General features: G+C 43.6%; 1 protein-coding gene across 1 annotated transcript in view; it reads right to left on the reverse strand.

Annotated features, from left to right (window-relative positions):
- Positions 1–344: 344 nt before the first annotated feature.
- Positions 345–13214, reverse strand: part of ANKS6 (ankyrin repeat and sterile alpha motif domain containing 6) — a 42976-nt gene continuing 30106 nt past the window's right edge. The window contains exons 12-14 of the mRNA XM_023534234.1: positions 9006–9136; positions 6752–6868; positions 345–1367 (exon numbers count right to left, since the gene is read on the reverse strand). Of these exons, the coding sequence (XP_023390002.1) occupies positions 1263–1367; positions 6752–6868; positions 9006–9136 (353 nt within the window). The 3' untranslated portion in view covers positions 345–1262. The remainder of the gene's footprint in view (positions 1368–6751; positions 6869–9005; positions 9137–13214) is intronic.

The raw sequence follows: 13214 nt of genomic DNA on the forward strand, positions 1-13214 counted from the left end.
CATGTCTTTTCTTGCATGCTGAAGTCCTCAAGGGTGGGGACTGGATCTGGCTTGTCTCTGTACCCCCGACACCCAGCAAAACAGAAATGCAGCAAGTGTTGGATGAATAAGTTACGCACTTGAAAACACTTCAAAAAGCTACTACATTTAAAAGTCAAGAGTCCTTCTGATTTAACATGGTAGAAAACTACATGGGCTGATGCCCTTTTGAGGGATGTCCCATTAATGCGGTTTAGAGGAAATTCCAAATTCTCTGCTTCTTTGACTAGAAAATGTGAGCACTGAAGTCCTTCCACAATGCATTAGAGTCTTCTGCTCCCATTGAAGTGCAGAAAGCCCTACGGTGAGCAGTGTGGAGTATCAGAGCATCATCTTGCCTGACCACAGATGAGGAAACTAAAGGCCAGAAAGAAGGGGTCTCTCAAGATCATACAATGAGCTTCCTCTTTTTTCCTACATAAAAGGCTGCCTTTGCAATACAGAAAAATGCATTCAACATACATGCCCTTCACTCCTGTTGTATGTTGTATGCAGTAGGTGCAGTTAAGTGCTAGAACAGAGTTATATGCAAAGCAATAGTGGCTGGAGGAGTTGGTTCTGTGTAAGGAAGTCAAGAAAGGCTTCATTTGAGAGGTGACTTGGACTGGGAGGGACAAGTTAGAAGTTTTAAGGGAAGATGTGGCAGAGTAGGCTAATCTCTTGCCAAAATATGCACTGCCCATCTAGGTATAGAGTCGTTGCTGTGAAGCCACTACCTGAACAAAGACTACATTTCCCAAGGTCCTCTGCATCCAGGTGGGGCCATGTGACTATTGGCGACCAATGGAATGTGAGTAGGAGGAGCCAACAGAATGTGAGCAGTCAAGAGCAAGGCAATTAAGAAATGGCTGTGCCTTCTTCACCATCCCTTTCTCCTGCCAGCCAGAAGCAAAGAGTCTGAGGCTCCTGAGAACAGCAGAGCCACAAATGAAAGGAGCTGGGTCCCCAAATCACTGTGTAAAACCACCTGGCCAAGCAGAAGCAGCCATACTGGACTTTATATAAGAGTAAGTGTCTCCTGTGTTAAAGTTTGTTAAAGCAACAAGCACCACCAACTACTACAGCAGAGAAGGGAAAACAGGTGTTCCAGGCAAAGGGAATAGTGTGACCCAAGCATAGCGGTGACAAAGCATGGTGAAGAGCTGAGGGTGGCTGAAACACTGGCTGTGTGAAGACAGTACTGAAATTCAGAAAGCTCACACTGGTAACCACAGGAAGGAGGATCATGTACAGGGATTATTTCCAGGGGCCCTGGTGTTGCTGGCGCTGCTCTCAAAGGAAGAATGGAAGTTGTGAATGGTTTCCTGTAAAATTTGTCTCTCACGTCCCTGTGGAGGAAATTGAAAACAGATACAAAGTCTTGTTAAATCTTTTAACCATTAATCCAATTGACACAGTGTTGTTAATGCTCAACTCATACTTCAAAAACCTATGGGCATCTTGGGGAAAATAAATTACCTAACAGAGACAGTACCAAGTTTAATAAAAACACTGAGTCAGACTCTCCCCCAGCACCTCCACTCACAGCATGACAAGGGCTGGAGAGGCCCCAGAGATACAGGAGTCCAACCCCCCCAGAGATGAGGATGGACTGCAGAACCCAGGAAGCAGGACTAACTTGCCCCGGGTCACATGGCCTGGAATGGAGGTCTCCTCTCCTGCCTCACTGTGCATCTTCCCAGCCCTCGGATTTCCAGGGAATTCAGTGACAGCCAAACTTCTGCTACAGAGAGTTTGAATGGCCTTACTCTCCCTTGCTCCAAAGAAGTCAGTGATTCATTTCTCATCCCATTCCTGCTAGACCTCCCCCACCTCCCCCCGCCTCGCACACACATTGTGAGATAGGAAAAGAGGAGAGATGTGGATGTTCCTTTAAGTACAGAGAACATCTTCACTGAATACCTGGCCAAGAGGCAGTGATAGAACAGAGGTTAAGAACAGAGATGGGAATAAACAGCCTGGGTTGAAATCCCATCTGTCTCATTTACTAGTGGGGTGATCTTGAGCAAGATACTTCATCTCTCTGGGCTTTGGTTTCCTCATCTATAAAAAGGGGATGATAATAGTATCCTAAATGGTTGCAGCTGCATCGGACCCTTTGTAGGCATCAGGAGGCCTACAGGTCCTGCCCTCAAAAGGCAGCAGTGTAGATTAAACATATATTTTTAAAACCAAGTAAATGTGGTCAAATGTAAAGCAAATTAAAAATGAACAATCTCTGGCAGATTGTTCTCTGCCAGGAGTGAAAAGAAAAAAAAAAAAATCCATTGAATGAGCCCAGACTTCATACTTTCTCTTCTTTCATTTCAGGAACTCCCCACACCCTGAGGTGTGTCCCTCTCCAGACTCCAAGTGGTGACTTCTAGCACTGATGTGGCCTCCCATATACCTGAGAGGGCAGTGATTAGTTTCCCTTCAGACCAATCCTTCCAGGTCATTTTAAATAAGCTAGAAAAATGCTGTCGGAATCCCACCAACAGAAACCTGAAGGCTGCAGGGCATAGGACAGAGAAGCAGATATGGGGTCAGAAGACCCTGAATCCCCACTCCACTGCTCACGAGTGGGGACATCCCAGGCATGACTCTCTGCTGAGAGTATCCGTGTCTGTAAAATGGGGATAATGTTACATGCTGGGGCTGTGCTGAAGCTCAACATGAGATAATGGAATAGGGTGACACTGTGCAAACTGTAGAGGAAGAAAACAATAAATAGGAGGGGTGACAGCAGTCATTATTAAACATGGCCTTAGCCTTAATTGCCTGAGAAATGAGGTCAGGGCCAGACAGGGTTCCGGTACTTTCTGCCTCCTAACCTTAGGTGGGAGCAGTGGATGATGAAAACCATCATTGGTCCTGCATCCACAACTGATTGAAGATGATAATGATAATTGCCCTTTAAAAACCCCTATGTTTCAAAGCACCTGTCTGATAATACTCAAAATGAAAAAACGGCCATTCAAAGAAGAAAAAAGTGTTCGGTCTAATAGGTAAAGAAATGCAAATTAAAATAAGGCACTTTTTTTTTTTTTGCCTTTCATATTAATAAAAATGAAAAAACAAACCAAACTCTCACACCCACAGCTGGTGGGGATGCTCATTGGCTTTTTCTGGAAAGTAATTCAGTAAGTGATAACATATACCTTGAATTAGACTCCCTGACTCTGCAATTCTACTTTTAAACATCTATTTGAGCAGATAACTAGAATGCCTTATACACGAAGTTGCTCGCTGCAACACTATTTATAGAAAGTTTGGATAGCTACATATCCAACAAGTAGGAATTAAAAAAAATAATTTTAGTACATCCATGCAAATTTACTATATTAAAATGAGCTCTTAATGACATGGGTAACTGCATATATTTAATGTTAAATGAAGAAAGTAGGCTGTAAAATTATATATCCAAATATATCTCAGCCACATAAAGAAAAACATTTGGCACAAAACACTGCAGAGTGATCTTCCCAAATGTGAACAGCATTGGCCTCTGGGTGGTTGGATCGTGATTTCTTTGAAAATTCACCTTTTGGGTACTGTGCAGATTTAGTAAAATGAATATGCACTGCTTTGATAATCACAAAAAGTGGGAACAGAAAGAATCAATCAATGGCTTAGGACCAGCCAAAGGTGAAACGAAGGTCATTTTTTCTGGGTAACCTTCTCCAACATACATAAAACTGTGTGAAACTAAGAAACCAATAAGCAGACTTGCAAACATATCACAACTTGCATACTTGAATGGGTTTATGCAGAAGTAACATGGCTTGCAGGCTGAGGGTCAATGGTGCTTTACTGAATTTTTTTTTTAGGGCTGAGCCAGGTTTTCAGTTAATATATATATTTTTTAATTTAAGTTAAAAATGTTCAAACTTTTTTTTGACTTTTTAAGAAATATTTTATATCGCAACCCCATTACACATAAATATATACGACAAAAACAAATTTTACCCTTCCAACCTGCAAAGAATGTTGTTTTCTACTGTTTTTCAAAATGCTGCTCGTGAACCACTAAATTGATTCCACTACCCTCCAGCATGCTGTGGAACACAGCTAGGAAGACACTGGTGGACAAGGAAAGCTGGGCCTCCCTTCTCTCACATGTCCTGGTCTGGGTTCTCAAAGGTGTACAGAGTATTTGAGCCACAACAAGTACTCTCCTGGCCAAGACTGGGTTGTGAAAGAAAAAGGATGAATGTTAGAAAGGAAAGTGCACGCCTTCTAGCAATCAAGAAAGGGGCAGAAGCCCTTGCAGTCGAGGTCAGGCAGGTCCAGCCCAGAACAGCCAAGGCCCAGGGCATCCAAACAGCTCCTGGAAGCCATCTCAGCCTGAGGACTTCTTTGCTCTAATAACCAGCATATAGTTGCAGTGGTAACCTAAGGTAGAACAGCAGAAGATAAACTTGTTTTTGTAATATTAAATTTCTCCTAACCACGCCTTGGTCTACAACACACTGTGATACATGGCTCTTACTTCCATAGGACTTTGGTGCTATTTACCACAGAATAACATGGCCTTTCTTTTTTCCAGTGATTAGTTTAGACCCGCTCCTTCCTCTTGCACCTATCTCTATGTGGAATTGCCTGACTTTGCAGGGTGGATGCTGCCTATGGGTGGACATGGGTGGGATTAAGCAGTCCCCATGGCTTGTTATGTCAGAAGCATCTGGGTCTCTTAGCTGGGAGCTGGTCAGCTGGGGCCTCCATGAGGAAGATCACTGTTATGGACTGAATGTTTGTGTCCCCCAAATTCTTATGTTGAAACCCTACCCACAATGCGATGGTGATTGGGAGGTGGTTATACTTAGATGAGGTCATGGGGGTAGGGCTTCCATGATGGGATCGGTGCCCCTATAAGAAGAGACAGGTGAGAGCTTGCTTCTCTCTGCTCTCTGCCATGTGAGGGTACATGAGAAGTTGACAGTCTGTAGCTTGGAAGGAGACCCACACCACAACTTACCATGCTGGCACCCTGTTCTTAGGCTTCCAGACTCCATAGTGTGAGAAATTTCTATTGTTTACAAGCCACCCAGCCTATGGTACTTTGTTATGCAGCCCAAACCAACTAAGATAACTACCAACAGCTGTCACTTCTGTGTCTCTAGATGGAGCCGTTTAGTATAGGATACAGAACTGTTATAGAAATAGAGGAGGGGTTTGGGGGGTTGGGGTGGGGGGATGAATTCGAGAGAAAAATGAAAAAAAGTTTCCAGTCTATATAAACTTTAAGAAAAATGTTCTCCTTTGGATCCCAGCTTCTCTAGATGTCACACTGTCCATTCCATGATGATGCCAGTTAAGTTTCCTAAGATTTTTCCAACTAGTCCAGTCTGTCTTCCTTTTGTGATCCTGGGCAAAGGAGGCCAGGGCCACCAGGGGCAGAGGGGAGGTTCCGGAAGCATTAGTAGTTACCATCTACCAAGCCCAGACCAGGCTCTAGGGACTTCCAGCTGCTCCATGTCCTCCCACGCTTCCACGGTCCTCACTGGCTCTACATCTAGAACCTTCTCTGGCCTAAGCCTAGCTTTCCCCATCTCCATCCTCACCTTGGCTCACACATCTGGCCTCTGGAGGCCAGGAGGAGGAAGGGTCCTTAGGATCAACTGAGCCAGATTGAGGAAATGTACACAAAGTGGCCTGTGAATGATAAAGTGCTACAGGAATATTTATTTGCTGTTGGCGCTACAAGTCTATTCAATATTTCTGCGCATATCTAGCAATATATAGAAAGAACCATAAAACCAGTCACACTCTCTGACATAACCTCGGACTGTGAAACACAGCCTGAGGAACAAAACAACAGAAAAGAAAGAAAAGAGGCAGAGATGTCCATTACAGTAGTATTTACGATGGCTAAATCCCAGACAAGGCTTACTGCGCAACAAGTGGGGCACTGTCAGGCAAAGTGTGAAAAAACAACAAATAAGCAAGTTGGAATGAGAGACAAATATCCAGCCCATATTAGGGAAAAAAGCAGAAGGCAAAGGAGTGTGACTAGCCCAAAAGCAATTAAACAGTTAATGTCTGCAAAGTGTGATTTGCTTTTCAAGTTTTTTGCTTGCTTATTTTTCACATACGTGTGCCTTTTGGTGTGTGTGCCTGGGGGTGGGGGGAGCACTGCTAATCCTTAGCTTTAAAGCTGATGACATGGAAATTTAACATCAGACAAAAATGCAGGATACCAACAATAACAACAGTGATTGACGTTGTTATTGGCAACAGTGCCAGGAGCTCTGCTAAGCATTTTAGTCTTGGTAACAATGCCATCATCCCGACCCTACAGACAAGGAAAGCAGGGCTCAGAGAGGTTCATGACTTGTCCAGGGAAACACAGCGAGTAAGTGGAGGTACTGCAATTCAAAGGCAGGTCAGCCTGACCCCAGGGCACATCTTAACCAACGACTTTGCTTCCTTTGTGTTCTGGAGGGCAAAATCCAGCCCTGTGGATTAAAATTACTGGAGGGACTATTTTAGCTCAATCTAAGAAGAAACAACCTTTCAGGAAGAGAAAAGGAACAGGCTACACTGGGAGGCAGTGAGCACTTGGTCATGAGAAGCATGCAAGCGGAGTCAGCCTCTGCCAGATATGCCAGAGATGCAATTAGACTCCAAAGGTCCTTGGGAATACTGAGGGCCTAAGATCCTAGTGAAGCTCTCAGCTGTTTGAAACAGGAGGAAAAGAAAAAGAAAAAGAAAAAAAGATTGAGAACAATACCTTGCCTGCATTCAGTTCAGAAATTGCTGCCAGAATCTGCTGCCTGGATCCATCTGTCTTAATACCCAGCTCCTTCAAGTCACCATCGGTAAGCGTGAGGAATGCCTCCATATCCACCTGGGAAGAAAGAAGGGGGATTCGCTACCATCTGCTTGATGCCACACCTCTTTTTTCCCAACCACAACAGGAATATCATGATTATGAGCTATTAGTGCTTATTAGTAGTGAATTAATTATGACTCTTTCCAATTCCTGGCTTTACGCTAAAAGTTTAGTTGAAAGCATCATTAAGAAGTAACTCTCCTCAGCTCTAGCCCTGGGATTTTCAGGATAGGTAGGTACACTTTGAAAAGACCCTGACAATGAAACAAGTAAGGAAAGTCTCCAAGGCAGTAATCTGAGTGGCTAGAGGGGTAAAAATCCAAGTCCTGCTATTAGAAAGTGAATTCCAGTTTTGCTACACTTTTAACAATATCGGCCACTGCACAGAAAATGTGGGTATATGGTGGTACTCACCATGTCTCCCCCCAGAGGACAAGAGATGCAGACTGTGGAGAGACAGAGTGAAAAAATAAACAAGCAGAAGCAATAAGAAAAGAAGAGCCATGGAGAACTGAGGCAGAGAAAGGCTCTGAATAAGGGCACCTCAAAGCCACACAGCCCTTGGTTTCCACGGGAGAAATCCTAACATTTCTGTCATCCCACCCGCACCTCAGCTCCGGGAGAAATAGCTCCCGCCCCATCTTTCCTTCTCTCTTTTAATAGTCACTTTAAAATCCTCGATTGAAAAAAAAATCTTGAACCCGGTTTGAGCCAGTGGGGAAGGATCTCCAACTCCAAGCTCTCTCTGAGGTGCAGACATCCCCCACCTCTACGACAACTAGCTCCTCTGGGGCTTTACAGCTCATGAGATGCCGAGGGGCTGAACGAAAAAGTGACATGGTTTTGGCTGAAACCACCTGTTCCCTGGCCCCGCAGGACTCTCCCCATTCCCCACCACGCAGACCTGTGGCAGAGACCCCACACCCAGTCCCCATGGCCAGCTCCTCAGAAGGCACAGAACATAAAAAACAGAAGTAGGCAGCCATTAGCAAGAAAATCAGGAAAGATTTTCTTGACAAGAAAAATCACTGCTCAAGTTCAAAACGCCAAGGAGGCAGGAAAGATAGGGCAGAAAGCAAACCAAGGAAGAAAGCCACGGCACCCCAGTCTGTTTCTTGAACCAAAATACAAAAACTCCTCAATTGCATCTCAAGCTGTTTAGGGACAATGAGTGATTCCTGTGATTACTACTGTATTTATTTGAACAAAATGAAAAATTTTTAACAGCCTATTGAGATATAATTTACCAACCAAACGATTCATCCATTTAAAGTGTACAATTCGATGATTTTTAGTACAGAGTTGTGCAACCATCGCCATACTCAATTTTAGAACATTTTCATCCCTATTAGCAATCACTCCCCATTCTCTCCTCCCCATATTCCCTGGCAACCACTAATCTACTTTCTGTCTCTACAGATTTGCCTATTCTGGACACTTCATATAAATGGAATCGTAGCATATGTGGCTTTTTGCGTTTAGCTTCTTTGACTTAGCATCATGTTTTCGAGAGTCATCCATGTCGTAGCATGTGTCGGTGCGTCATTCCTTTTTTAATGCCAAGTTACATTCCGTTGTATAGAGATAACACGTTTTGTTTATCCATTCATCAGCTGATGGACATTTGGGTTGTTTCCACTTTTTGGCTACTATGAATAGTGCTGCTATGAACTTCTGTGTACAGACATGTTTTTAACTCTTTTGGGTGTATACCTAGGAGTGGGATTGATGGGTCATACTGTAAATGTATGTTGATCATTTCGAGAAAATGCCAAACTGCAGAACAGTAATATTTTAAATATGTGACTGTGAGTGCTTTTAAGCAAATAGGAATACTCAGGTTAATACAGACTCTATATCCAGACATTTAACATACATTCATTAGGATTTGCTTTTGACCCACTTTAAACCTAAAAGGCTGCCAGACAAACTTTATGAGAGAGAACAGTGCTCAAAATTACAAAAATTCTATTACAACAAAAGGTCCCCAGGATTTCACTGTAATGAACTGAATTAAATGTGAACATGAATTCTATTTCTTCAGCTGTCTCAGTGAAAAAGATCAATCTAGACTAGCAGAATGAAAATCCACATATTTAGACATTTTTTTTTTACAATGATTTAAATTAACACTCAAAAAGAACATCCTTACCTCTTGCTCCTCAAAAATGGGCTGATATTTCTCAAGTGATAATTTCTTAAGGATTCCAGTCAGTTCATCTTCAAGAGGGAAAGATGTAAAAATAACACATTTTAGAACGGTAAATGTATCAAAAGAGTGATCTTCAAACTTTCATAAAGCAGTGGTAATCTCTTTTCATATGAAATACTACAAGAAAGCCCAACCCAGAAAGCACATCTAAGCTGGGTGCTTGCATGTGAAGCTGGAGGCCACACTCCTCCCCTCAGGGCAGGCCCTAGACATCAACCAAAGGTGCATGGTGAGCTATAAAGACAGAAGACAGGGACGTTCATGGTCAGGCTGACTCTCCAACAGCTGCAGCCAAGTCCTCAGAATTCTAGATGCTGGGACTAAAGCTCTGCCTTCTGTCCTAGAACAGTTTTTAACCACGATTTCTTGACTGCTGGCCACTGCGTCTGCAGTATATGCTAATAATGCCAGCAAGTCGTCAGTTAGTCAGAGAAGGAACTGAAGAGAACAGGGCTTGAAAAGAGAGTTTGGCTCAAGTGTGCAGAGACTATGGGCTTCCCAAAGGAAGGACACATCTCAGTAGAGCAGCAGAGCCAAAGGGGCGGAGACCAGGGGTATCGAGATATCAGAGCAGGAAGAGTACATAAAGGAAACAAGACCAGCATCTGCGGGGCTTGAAGAAATATTTATTCACATATTCAGTAAGTATAAACACCAGACTAGGCATTAGAGACTCTACAGAGGCCAAAACAGACAATAAGCAGGTTGATAGGCCAAAGGCAGCGAAGAACACAAATGTGTGGGGCAGGCTAACAGAGCATGGGAGGACGCTGTTTTATAGAGAGTGGTCAGGGAAAGCCTCTTTTATAAGTGACATTTGAGCACTAAATGAAGGAGCAAGATGTGCAGATATCAAGGGAAAGGGTAGCAGGCAGCATCAGGCAGAGGGAACAGTAAGTGCAAAGGTTCTGGGGCAGTGGGAGCAGTTCACAGAAGAGTAGACTGGAGGGTAGAAGGCCCGAGTTCCCTCTTTTATTCACTCACTGAGCAATGGCTACTAATGTGCCTACTACATGCTGGGAATGCAAGGACAGGAAGTTCCCTGCTGTGCAAGAGCTCTGTGTGGCTGGGAAGATACAATGAAGAGGGTGACAGCTGATGCACATTGCTCACCATCCAGTAACTTGTCCTGGAAGACCCATTTGCTCTTTACGGCAACTCTATGAGATAGACCCTATTACTATCTTCATTTACAGATGAGAAAGCGAGGCACAGAAAGGTTGGGCACCATATCTTGGGAGGGTCTTGTTGCTAACCCACGGCAGGGCAGGGATTCAAACCCATGGTCTGGCCACCAGGCCTGTGCTATGCATACCGCTCTGGCACTTCTCCCATTGGGGATGAGTTCTAGGGTAAAGGCCACGAACAAAGAAATCTGGGGTCAGAGAAAACAACTGACCCAGCCCAAGGAACTGGAGAAGCCTTCACAGAAGAGCTGCTACTGAGCTCGGATATATGAGCTGAATCAAGTCCCAATGCAGACAAAATCCATTGTAGCTTCATGACACCAAACCTTCAGGGCACCAAACCTTTCCCTCCACATGCAGTCTCTCTCCACGGTGGTGTGCTAGTAAATGTTTAACAATTGGATCTTCTGGGGAAATGTATGCACCTATGTAGGTACATACGTTTACTGCAGATTTTACTGATTTAAATATGTAACATACGACTTACATATAATAATAAATTATACAATACTCTATTATAAATTTCGTGTAGCCAATATTTTCATTGCATTTCAGGCACTTCACTGAATTCTTTCACTGATTTTTGCCTTACTCCTATACCCATAGCTACGAGTGCAGTTGCAACGCGAAGGCTAGCTGATAGCTCCGTTTACGTGAACGCGTAAGATGAAATGAAACAACGAAGACGTACACTAAAACTTCATGCGAGCAACTGTGCTGAATCAGAAAACGATTTCGAATCCTAGATGAATATTTTCTCAATTTTTGTGCTATTCACAATATAACAGCTACAGACATGACACTTTTACATTTAACTTGCGTAAATAACATTGTCTTCATCGCTGTCTAGATTATGTCTAGATGATCTATAAAACAATAGCTCAAGTCCTGACTGCTGCTGTTCACTGATTTCCATGGTATAAATACCGTCCCCCACATCATAGCCGATTTCAACCTACCAATGTAACGTTCCTGAACGTGGAATTGGGAAGAGATGCATAGAAGTAATACATCATTACATAATATTCTTACCATACAGATAAAAGGAGATATAAATAATCTCAAGAGCACAGATATTAGTAAAATGCACTTAAAATCAGCAAATAATAATTTTGTTTTAAATACTACATACCTTTATATTTAATATAAGTTCATGTAATTTTTTTTTTGTTTTTCCTTTTTTGTCTATTTTTTAATATTTTATTGTTGTAATTTGACTTTTAACAGCTGTTTAACCACCAGCTTATATATTTCCTATAGATGTAATAATCAGCTCTGGCCCGCCACTGCTCCATCTCTCCTCGGCCCTCGTGGCCCAGCCCAAATGCCCACTCTTCAGTGACGCCTGCCATGGCACTCTGTGCTTTGCTGATCACATAGGTCTCATCCCACCTGGGGTTACACTCATTTAATGTGATTATGTTGAATGTATCTGACTCCCCAGGCTGACGGTGAGTTATCCTAATGCCCAGCACAGGTTACAATACCCAGTGCTTGCCCTAGAAGCCTCCATGGAAAGAATGAGAGGCTGAGAAGGTGACAGGCCTCATGCATGCAGTCCTCAATTGGGGCCACACATTTCCCACAAAAATACCATGAAGAATAACTGTTTGGGGATGGACTATAGCCTCTGTCCTGTGACAATCTAATGTCCAAATGACAAGGGTCCCACTGCCTCAGGACCCAGAAATTTCAGAAGGGAAAACTAGGCTTTCTAAGCAAAAGAAATTAATCTAAAAAGAAATCATTGTCAGGTTCTCCTCTGTTCTCATCCCAACTAGGGCTCTATAAACTTTTTAAAATAATGAATGGGTCAAAAAAAAGAGTGGGGTACAAATACCTAACTGAACCGTAGGGGTTTTGATTCCTAAAAGCCTCTGAGGAGGGAGAATTCATGAGTGGAAAGTTGAGACTTCACATAGAAAACGTGGTTAGAGAGGAATGGGGTTGCTAGTGAATTTCTGAAGCTTTTATAAATGATTGTACTAGATTTCACAAAACAATAAAGCAGCTCCCAAATAAAGAGGATGTCAATGGCGGCACGCATTTATCAACTCGAGACAGACTAGAGTCTGTGCAGTTGACTTCAACTTATCACTTGCTGGGCGGAACCTGCTCGGCACTTCCTTCCAGCAGTTGCAGGGAGGTGCCCGCAAATGCACTGGTGAGGCTCACACACACGAGATTCCCCCCCCTCTGATCTATCATACTCCCTGATTTGTATCTGCCTGGACCCCATCTCTCGCCGAAGCTCCATGCCCCCTTTCCTGCCTCCCCACTCCCAGAAGCCACAAAAGGGCAGTTTTAAAAGACAACATTCTTCTGTTCGTTTCCCTTTATTTTTCCTGGGGACTTACTGCAGGGCCTCTGCTCCTGCCCTGCTGTCCACTCTATCTTCCTTTTCTCATCATCCCCGTGGGAGGGGCTTGTGATTCAAGCATGAAGGTTCCAAAGTTCTCCTGGTTGCAATAGACATCTCCTTTTTGCTTGCCCAATGTCCATCCTCCTCCTCTTTCTGGAAACAGCACTTTAATTTTCCTTTGAGGAGCCGCTTCTCTTCCTCTCCCAATACACACGGTTTGGGCAGGGCAGATCCGGATTCAGGCTCCAAAGACACATGACCTAGGCCTGGCCAACAGCACATTCCACCCCCATAGACACAGAGGTAGGCAAGGATTGGCAAATGACCGAAGTCGTTATAAATACAGCCAAGGCAGGCCAATGACCTTTACCCCTGGGATTTTGCAGAACCTACCAAGAAAGTGGTACTCCTTTTGCTGGGGTGGCTAAGGAAGTAAGCTGGAAGCTGCTAGGGGCATCTTTGCCACCACTTGGAGAGAACCTGATATATGGATAGAAACAGTCCCAAGACACCTGGATCCAGACCTACCTGAGGCACACCCTAGACACTGCCATCACATAAGCCCACAAATTATCAGTTTTTTTGGTTTTGTTTTTGCTT

This window comes from Pteropus vampyrus, unplaced genomic scaffold, assembly GCF_000151845.1.
Source record: "Pteropus vampyrus isolate Shadow unplaced genomic scaffold, Pvam_2.0 Scaffold123, whole genome shotgun sequence".
Taxonomy (NCBI): Eukaryota; Metazoa; Chordata; class Mammalia; order Chiroptera; family Pteropodidae; genus Pteropus; species Pteropus vampyrus.